The 10,689-nt window shown below is 32.3% G+C and overlaps 1 protein-coding gene across 1 annotated transcript in view; it reads right to left on the bottom strand.

Moving 5' to 3' along the window:
- The window catches only part of LOC107726720 (kinase suppressor of Ras 2-like), a 111,259-nt gene that overhangs the window by 27,462 nt on the left and 73,108 nt on the right, over positions 1-10,689 (bottom strand). The window contains exons 7-11 of the mRNA XM_016536412.1: positions 6,649-6,718; positions 5,446-5,529; positions 3,834-3,919; positions 3,364-3,393; positions 2,176-2,285 (exon numbers count right to left, since the gene is read on the bottom strand). Of these exons, the coding sequence (XP_016391898.1) occupies positions 2,176-2,285; positions 3,364-3,393; positions 3,834-3,919; positions 5,446-5,529; positions 6,649-6,718 (380 nt within the window). The remainder of the gene's footprint in view (positions 1-2,175; positions 2,286-3,363; positions 3,394-3,833; positions 3,920-5,445; positions 5,530-6,648; positions 6,719-10,689) is intronic.

The raw sequence follows: 10,689 nt of genomic DNA, 5'->3' as shown, positions 1-10,689 counted from the left end.
TCGGCGTGGCCAGCGGGCTAGACTTCGGAACGGCCGGCGGGCTTGACTGAGGAACGGCCGGCGGAGGAGTCCCGGATCGGAATCGGAGGCTCTCCAGACACCGGATGACTGCCTCCTTCCAGTCGAGGTTGGTGGTGTCTGGGAGCTCCGCGGGGCGATGGTAAGTAATCCCGATCCGGAACAGCGTCACAAGGGATTCCCCCTCGAGGGAGCTGGAGAGGGCGAGCGGCACGAACGCCCTCGCGTAGACGATCGGGTCGGGGTTCGCCTGTGCCATGGTGATTAACCTCGCTCGTTCCTCCATTTATGTCGTCGTTGTCAGTGATGGGTCCTGGATTCTGTCATGCGTTCGTGGTTGTAGTAAGAGAGCGCACGAGGAAGGAGTAAACGTAGGGATACTTTAATGAACATCAACACACAATAACCGTTAAAAATAGCATTAATCCAGGACAAAGGAATGACAGATACTGAGGGCTTATAAAGGGCAGGCAACTAAGGAGCAAACGAGATGATTAATACAACACAGGTGGGAACTAATGAAAGATGATTAACTAAATGAGCAGGAAATGAACCAAATAGGGGCAAACAGGAACTAGACAGAAACGTACACGTGACAATGATAAGGATATGAACTTTTTCTCTTCACTGTCATAAATTAAATATTGTTTCTGTTCTGTTGCAGTTTCTGTTGCATAGAAACCTCAAACTTGTCTAAGAAGGCACAGAGACAAAACATACAAGGAGAATAAAATGGTAATTTTTAAATTCAGTTAAAGTTCAGGTCCAGGTCAGGTTAACCCAGGTATGACAGTTTTAAGAACCACAAAAAATATATATATTTTAAGGTTCATATGGTTGGTTGCAAAAAATATCACCTAATCCACACTTAAAAAGTCGTTGCATTCATCATCAAGATTTTTTTTTTAAACTTCGGTCCTCATACACAATTTTCCATAATTTAATATAACTACAAAATGTGTAGACTGAAGCCTTAGCTTATTTTATCTACTATTTTTCCATTATAATTCTAATGAATTGTCACTTACACTACTAAATTCAATCTGTAAAAAAAGAAACCAAAAACATAACTTAAAATAAAATTACAAAGACTTCCATACATTAATAAAATAGTTAGACAAAGTATTAATTTTTAAGTTATATATTTATCACCTTTTTTTTTTATTTGTAAAGTGAATCAATATTTTAGTATCATCAAATTATTACAGTATAGTTTTAAATTCATATTTTGAATCAGTTTTTATTTTTATATTTTCCATTTTCATTTACTTAATGTTTTAGTCATTTTATTCTGTGTTTTCGTCATTTTTAGCGGTTTTGTTTGTATATGTCTATATAGTTTTATGTCAGTTTTATGTTTTATGATATTTTTTGTCAGCTTTAATTTGATTATTTTAGCACATCAAGTTAAACTAAATTAAAATGAGAAATGTTGGCAACTAGCTAGTTTGTATACGTTATTTCAATAAACATTTTTTTTTTTGGTTTTAGTTTAGTTTCAGTCTTAGTTTTAGTTAACTAAAGTTAACTACAAATTCTAAATTCCATGTCACATTTATTCCACAAATTCACAACTTAGATAGATATATTGGAAATGAATTATCAAACACACTGTAGCAGCATACTGTTTTTTTAACACACTCTTTTTTAGTTACATATAACCAACTGGTCTGAAGGTGATTTTTAGTGGATTTATGAAGTCAGTTCACACAAGTTCTAGCAGCGTTTATGCCGTCATGAAGTGCGCGCGCTCACACACACACACAGGACGTGTTTTTGCATTTAAAAACAGCTAGATGGAGCGCAGTGGAATGGAATTGAGTGTAAGGATCCCCAGACACGATTTTTAAAAGTAGACTTGACATGGTGTGTTAAAAATGTCACGCTCATCCTGTCGTGCCTTGGTTTCCAATAAACATATAAGAAAACCACGAGTGGCAAAAATTACAGGAAGGCTGTTTGATGTTGGTCTGCAAAAATTGCTTTTCATGCCAAGTTGTTTGAATAAAAAGCGAAAGCAAACAAGTTCTAAAAATTTCAGGAAGGACTTATAATGCCAATCTGCCCGAGATAGTTTTGTAATAATGTTGACCGTGGAGGGATGTAACAGGGTTGAGTTGTGTTTGTTCAGACGTAATGGAACGTAACTAATCTTACCTTGTTGATTTTGTTGGTCTTGGGGAGAGTCTGGCTAATATGGAGGTCTGAGTACCTGAGGGGGTTGTTTATGTCACATGGTACCGACTCGGTCCTGACGAGCTGACGAGCTGAGAGAGAGGGCGAGAGAAACAGCATAGTATCCACGGTAACAGGAGGCAGTTGTCACGGTAACAGAAAAACTCTGAAAAGTCTTGTCACATTTTAATGGAGGAGCCACTAAACCATGTATTATGTACAGTATATATTAGAAATATCACATATATGACACACATGGAAATTCGACAGCAACGTCCAGGTTGTGTAGAATATCATTGTTCGCTTTTTCCAGCAAAGAAAAACAAATCTTTTTGTATTTCATATGCATAAAAGCATATCATTTCATATTAAGGATCCATTAAATTGAAGCATGAAAATAAGACACATTAAATTCAATTTGGAAGTAGTCATTTATATGTAACTCAATACATATCATTTCCTAAAGTTAGTATAATTTCCTAACAGACCAATTCTGAAAGTGCTTCACATTAAATCAGCCTAACAAAATTGGCTTGACATTTTTCCTCCATTATACTCGTTTTTGTAATATACCACTACAGCTCAAAAGATTGGGTTCAGTGGATTTTTTTAACGAAATTATTATTTTTATTCAGTCAGGACACATACAATTGTTGAAAAGTGACAGTCAAGACATTTAAAATGTTACAAAAGATTTCTATTGCAAATACATGCTGTTCTTTTGAACTTTCCATTCATCACAGTCTTGAAAAAAATATTTGTAAAAAATGTTTTCAACATTAATAACAGGAAATGCTTGAGCAGCAAATCAGCATATTAGAATGATTTCGGAAGGATCATGTGACACTGAAGACTGGAGAAATGATCCTGAAAATTGCAGCATTGCATCACAAGAATAAATTATATTTTAAAATGCATTAAAATAGAAAATGGCTATTTTAAATGGTAATATTATTTCACAATATTACTGTTTTATTGTATTTTTATCACATAAATGCGGCCTTGGTAAAAAAAAATAAAAAAGAGACTTAATTTAAAAACATTTAAAAATCCTACCAACCCCAAACTTTTGAACGGTAGTATACATTTATTTTCATATGACATATGAAATCATTCCAGGGAAAAATTTAAGGTATGAAGTAGGAAATACTGTGTTTGAGGGGCACAAACCTGCTTCCTTACCTTGAGATGTTCCTTGATCTGCAATATCAGAAATGAGAGAAAGATGAAGTGGTGAAAACAGAAAAAGAGAGCAAGGATAAGATGAGTGCAGACTGAAGATTATAATGTTTAACAAAGAACAAGACAAACTGTTTAGTACATTTATGCAAAGCAGATGTGAAGCCACTAACAATGACAGTTTTTTTTTAAATACATTCAATTCCCTTTAAACACATTCTCTTGTTTGGAAACCAATTTTCAAAACGCAATGTTTTCTGAAAAAGATCAAGCGTGTAATTAAATATGTTCAATTGAATATAAAAGAATTATGAGGTTGAAAACATGCTATGTATAAGAACACTGCTGTGTCTGAAATCATATTTGAATCATATGCCTGCCTTGTGTAGTACTTTTTGTTTTAAGCATTTATGGAGTTAAAAGAAAAGAAAGAAAGAAAGAAAATATAAAAGTTGAAATACCTCTGAATGAGTCCCTACCTCCTCTGTGGTATATGAGTAAATGACAGGGCGGTGCTTCTTTGGTGCATTTGTTGTGGCACTTCAATCTGACAAAAGAAAGCATGACAGAAATGTTTATTAGTTTGCTCTTGTAAAAGCAAATCAATGAATATTCAAAACAAACACTTAATATGCAGCCATTATTTTGAGGGTGTCAAAAGCCAGCAAGTATCGTAATAACAAGATGCCGTAGTCAAGGGTGGTAGAGTGGAAACTATTAGGCAGGTAATTTATTTAAATAATCTTTTAATGATAATGATAATTATGCTCAATTTGAATGTTCAGACACTACTGCAGGCACAAAGTGTCTAGCGCTGAATTCTAAAGAGGCTGTGATGCAAACAAAAACATCAAATCACAGCTTTACAAAGCTGAAATGTTAGGAATTTTCGTTTTCAGAGATTTGAGTTGTTATAAGAGAGATGGTTAAAGAAATGATCATAGATAGTGGAGTGTGTATTTAACATTTGACATTTATAGTCTACATGCTGTGATTCAGTCTGTAATTTCAGCATCAGACAGAATTACAAAAATAACTTGATTTTTATCATTTTTTGATCTTTAAAGAAATGTAAGTGTTGTTTGTTGATGCAAAGCGCATCACAACGATTGCTAAAAGTTATTTTTATATATATGATTACGTATTATTTTATGTATTATATATATGTATTAAACATTTTTGTCCTAATTATTACTTATCTCATGCAGTAATTTAGACTTTCATCTCATAATTTCGACTTTTTATCTCAGCTGTTTTTGTTTTAATTTTTTGACTTTTTGTCATAATTTTTCTTATATCATAATGTAAACATTATGTCATAATTTTTACTTTTATATAAATATAACTTAGTATATCATTAGTTTGTGTCATAATTTCAACTTTTTATTAGGACCATATAATTTCAGCTTTTTTATCTCATAATTATGACTTTGTATCTAAGAATTTCAATGTTTTATCTCATAATTATGACTACATAATTATTTCAACTTTTTGTTAGAATTGTTTTATATTATATTTTCAGTTTTCTATCTCATAGTTTTGACTTAGTATCATCTTATGATTTCAATGTTTTATCTCATAATTATGACTACATAATCATTTCAAACTTTTGTCATAACTGTCATAATTTCAACTTTTTATCTCAGAATTACGACTACATAATAATTTAAACTTTTTGTCATAATTTCAACTGTTATAATTGTTTTATATAATAATTTTAACTTTGATCTCATAATTATGACTTAGTATCTCATAATTTCAATATTTTATCTCATAATTCTGACTACATAATTATTTCAACTTTTTGTCATAACCGTTTTTGTCATAATTTCAACTTTTTGTTATAACTGCTTTATATTATCATTTCAACTTTTTCTCTCAAAATTATGACTTAGTATCTCATCATTTCAACTTTTCATGTCATATTATAATTTATAAAAGCAGAATTTGTTTTCTTATGTGGCAGAAATGGGTTTCCATATGAAAGTTTTAGCACTTGCATGAGTTGCAGAAACATGATTTATTTTCTTACGTTGCAGAAATGGGTTCCCATACAAAAATTGTACAACTTACTTGCAGTTTTTGCATTTTAAGCCGAACAGCATTCCTTTCCCGCACACGATACATGTCTGCGACATCCAATACTTCGTGGAAAACCTGCACAAGCACAAATAAGTAGTGTGATTAATTACTGAGACATTTTTGAGACATTTTCCAAGAAAAAAACTCTAATTTCATCCATTTTTAAAATGCATGAGGCCATATGGGTTTGTTTCGCTTCGCTGTCAAACTATCAGCAGATGGTTCTGACCTTTTGACAACCACTCCTAAACTCTTCAGATGAAAGAGCGAATGTGTCACAACAGCGATCACGTTTGCCAAGTAACCTTTTCATCGAGAGACAGATATGTGCAGGGTATGCCCAAAGATAGGCACTTTGGCAGTAATTCTCAATTTAGAGTAATTTAATTGTAACCGAGTATCTCTCAATATCTCTTTGGCACTCAACTGCACTTGACAAATACACGAGAGGGCAAAGGCCGTACGGATGCATCAGCGATTGTTTAGCAGAATTGCATGGAAGGTGCTCTCTGTATTTTTCATTTCTTCTATCTCTGTCTCTTTTTGTTTACACGCAGTCATATCTGCCGTTCTCCACAATAAAAGAGCCATTCAAATCTCCTGCAATAGAGTTCCTCTGAAGGGTCACTGTGCATTTGCCAATCTATTTCTCTGATATGAACAGAAGCTGACCATTAATAGAATATGACTAATGGGCTATGACAGTGTCAAAGTGTCTTCATTAGATTGAAGCCATACTGTCTCATAAAAGAAGAGGCTGGCTTTAGTACGCAGCTCACATCACCGTAGCCAGTTTGAAGTTGATATGAGCGTTTCAATTTTTTGGATCTGTTTATCTGCTTGCGTTTTGAAACTGGCAGTTGTCCATCTACGATGACATGTAGACGTTGATTTCCATGTCAAAAGTACTAGGAAAATGAGACATTTTTTAGCCTTGGTGAACTTTGCATATGTTTTGATGGCTAAGCTACAATATGCTCTCATTAAAAACCCTGTTAACTTTTATCACAAAAGCACAGCGTTTCGTGGTCTAAGTACAAACGCAGGCTCTTTGTTTGACTTGGGATCGGTGGTATTTGGGGTTATCATGTCATCAGATTTGAGCAGGCATGACTGGAGTTGCACAACCACACGAGTTGATTGGCTTGACATTTTGTAACCACTACCACACATTAACATCTGCACAAAACTTACCTGTGTTTTATGGAGTTGCCGAAGTCTCTGCGAGGTATTTGAGGAGACCAGCGAGGAACAGACAGAGTATCTGGAACAGAATTGTGATTGGGTCAGACACAGGAAAATAGGATTAATGCTTGTAAACAAAGAATTAAAACCTCAAATAACTATAATAAACCATCAAATCACTTTCATTAAGAGGATAAAATAAGTATTATAAATCCTGGATGAGCTATAAAGTGGTTATAAAAAAGCAACAAGTTACAAGAAGCCATACACATGATTTTACCATAGTTAAGAGGTTTTCTATATAATGAAACATTTTTATTAAATTGTTTTAAATGTAAATATTGTAATATTGTAATACATTTACACTATCGTTAGTGTCAGATTTTTTTTAAAGAAATTAATATTGTTGTTATTTTTTTCAGCTTTTATTCATTTTTATTTTAAGAATGCATTAAATAGATCAAAGGTGACAGTAAAGACAATTATACAAGATATTTCCAAAATATTTCTATTTGAAATAAATACAGTTTTTCTATTCATCCTGAATTTTAAAAAAATGTCACTGTTTCAATAAAAATAATTTGCAATACAACTGTTTTCAGCACTGATAATAATAAGAAATTTCTCTTGAGCATCAAATCAGCATTCTGGAGATTTTTTAATTACATTTCAAAATATATTAAAATAGTTAGAGTTATTTCAAATTGTAACAATTACAATTATTTTGAACTAAATAATTGTCACTACCATTCACAAGTTGTGGTCGGTAAGTTTTTTTTTATGTTTTTGGAAGTCTCTCTTCTATTTGATTAGAAATACAGTAAGATTTTGATTAGAAATACAGTAAGATACTGTATTTCTAATCAAATAGAAGAGAGACTTCCAAAAACATTTTTAAAAACTTACCGACCACAAATGTTGAATGGTAGTGACTTCATTATAATTTTATTAGAAAAAACACTATATTTAATATATAAATCCTTAAATGCTTAAAAAGATTAATCAAATAGAATTTGAAGACTTTAAATATGATGTCTTCTGTCATCATTCAAATGGACTAGATCTGATAAAACCTTTTTTTATCTTAAGCTTTTGCTTCCCGCAGCACTGTTAGTTCAAAAGGCCATTCATCAGATTGTCCACGCTCAATTATACTCCATTTATTTATGATTACGAGATACGAGGACAAGCACACATGCACACACACACACACACACTCACGATAATCTGCTCTGCCTTATTCTCAAAGCTTAAAATACTGTATGAAAAAATATGAGGAGCCTTGCATTCATTACCTGCCTCATAGTCTGCCTTTGATTGCATCAACTTATATATTCACTTGAGATTCCTGATGACTGCCTCTGTCAATGTGCATTGCTTGATGCTTATATCAAATATGGATGTGAGTGTGTCTCTATTGTGACCTCGGTATTCTGCTCGGCTGGTTCTTTCAGGTGGATCAGGATGAACACGGAGCTCCAAATTAGATCAGAGCTTTGATATGATCTTTGTTCTGGGGTGCTGGACTTCTTCTGAATCACGAGTGATCTTGAGAGGAAAAACAGCATAAATATATGAGTGTTTTTCCGACTATGTGCGCTTTAATGGACCAGGGGTTGATTTTTATCAAAACTTAGAGACAAATTTAAACTTTTTATTATATGACGCTCGCATTAAAACTTTTTACCTTTTACTTTAGCTACTTTTCAGATTCTTTTTCTATATAGATTTTATTTTACTCTTGCCTCAGACCCAGACTTTCAATATTTGTGTATGAAAATATCCATTATACAATATTATATTCTAGAAGCTCTGATATCTTCTGAAGCTTGCTTCCATCATGGGATAAAAGAAAATAATAATAAAAAAGGTCATTGTGGCTTTTTATATCACAATTCGGATACTTTTTCCTCACAATTCTGAGTTTATATCTCGTAATTCACACTTTTTTCTTGAGAATTGCGAGATATAAACTCACAAATCTGAGGAAAAAAGTCAGAATTGCGAGACAAACTCAAAATAGTGAGATGCTAATTATGAGATAACAACAGTCAATTACATTTTCTATTTTTTATTCCATGGTGGAAACAGAAAGAAAAAAAACAGAATTGCGAGAACTCAGAATTCAGAGATAAAAACAGTAAATATTGTGATACATGAATTCAGAGAAAATTCTCCATTTACATTAAATTGTAATTGTGACTTTTTGTCTCACAATTTAGACTTTTTTCTCTCGCAATTCTGAGAAAAAAATCTGACTTGCGAGAGGAAATAAAGTCTAATTTGTGAGACAAAAAGTCACAATTACCTTTTTAATATTTATTCACGATTTTTACACACATTATGAAATTATGACTGGAATTTTGCCCCAAATAAAATCGAATCAAACTTTTGTTTAAAATGTCATACTTCCATCAAGCACAAAGCATAATTTGAGTCGAGAAATAAATGACATTGCAGTGGAAGCATAGACTGTATAAAAACATGGATAGTTGTCATGAAGGGCAAAATTAGCTATATAGACCAAAATCATTTTTTGAACCAGGCTGTAAACATGTTTTTTTCTGCTGTAAAGTTGGGCATTTTAACATGGGGAGTCTATGGGATTGACTCCCTTTTGCAGCCAGCCTCTAGCGGCCAGTTGATGAATTGCAGCTTAAGTCACTTCCTTGTTGGCTTCACGAGAGAGAGCGGGAGGTTGCCGCTCGAGTGGAAGGTAGATCAACAAATTCTCAATTTTACTACTAAAGTCAATCTAGTTTTCCAGAGGCTGTACCTTTAAAACACTGGATTACTGTTATTTTACTCAAATGTTATCATTACCACACATAGGAAACACCATATTTAAGTTGCCGTGAATAAAAACAAGCACAATCTGTTTAATATGTCATACTGTTGTGCACATGAGTGACAATCATTCACACTTTTCCACAAATTTACAGTGCTCAAAAAACTAGATAAATCCTAAGCACAATGTATTAAACAGACTGTACTTCTATCCTTCAAAGACTGTTTTTCACTAATGTACAAATGTGCATACACAATTATCTTTTTAATGCAGCTGGAATTATCCACTTATATGAATGTACATGCTTGCATATAAAAAATCCACAGTGAACAAAGCAAAGAGCCCCTGCACTGATGTCTTTTGTACATTATTTCAATGATACCTTCAATGCTCAATGCTCAGACAATGAAAACAAATGTTATTTTTATGCTTTGTTCTCATGCTAAGAAGCTCTTCTCAGAATTAAACATCCTGGAAATATAGAAGCATTTCATTATAAAAACAGAAGCTGGTCTCACTATTGATATCTTTATATATGATATATGCATCAATTTAGTACTTAACAATCAAAGATGTGCAAGTCAACTTGTGTTGTTACTGTTAAATAAAACTACTAAAATAATTTTTGTTAAATGAAATACAGCTGAAATAAAAAATATTGAATAAAACTTGGCAACTAACTGAAATAAAATATGTTTAAGTACTAAAATTACTAGAACTAAAGCTAAATAGAAATATGAAACCCCCTAAACTAAATAAAAAATTTCAAAAAATGAAAACTAATAAAAATGACAAAAGCACAATTGACTAAAACTTAAAATAAAATTCAAATGAAAACTGAAAAGATAAAAACAAAAGCTATATTAATAAATACAATAATAGTATTGAAATAATACTAAAATAGCACTGATGTCAATATAAATAAATGCATTTTGATTAAAAATGATACAAATTATTAAAAAAATAATTAAAGCGTGTTATATTAATACATAAAAAGAAATGTTCTAAACAAGTAGCATAAACTACATAACACTGCAGTGATAATTTTAGACAAAACCCTTGCTTGCCTGTTTCTATGGTTACCGCTCAAAGTTTTAAAAGAGATGATGCAAATTATAACAAAAAAACTTAAACTAATCTTATTCACTATAATAATCAAATACATTTGTAAGGATTAAACTGAAACAAAAGCCAACTGAAAAATGAACTGAAAAAACAACTGACAAAAAACTTCAGCATACATCAAAAAAAAAAAAAAAGAA

The sequence above is a fragment of the Sinocyclocheilus rhinocerous genome, unplaced genomic scaffold, assembly GCF_001515625.1.
Source record: "Sinocyclocheilus rhinocerous isolate Xijiao unplaced genomic scaffold, SAMN03320098_v1.1 scaffold1658, whole genome shotgun sequence".
NCBI lineage: Eukaryota > Metazoa > Chordata > Actinopteri > Cypriniformes > Cyprinidae > Sinocyclocheilus > Sinocyclocheilus rhinocerous.
Note: the sequence above shows the minus strand (reverse complement) of the source record. Positions and strands in the feature narration are given on the sequence as shown.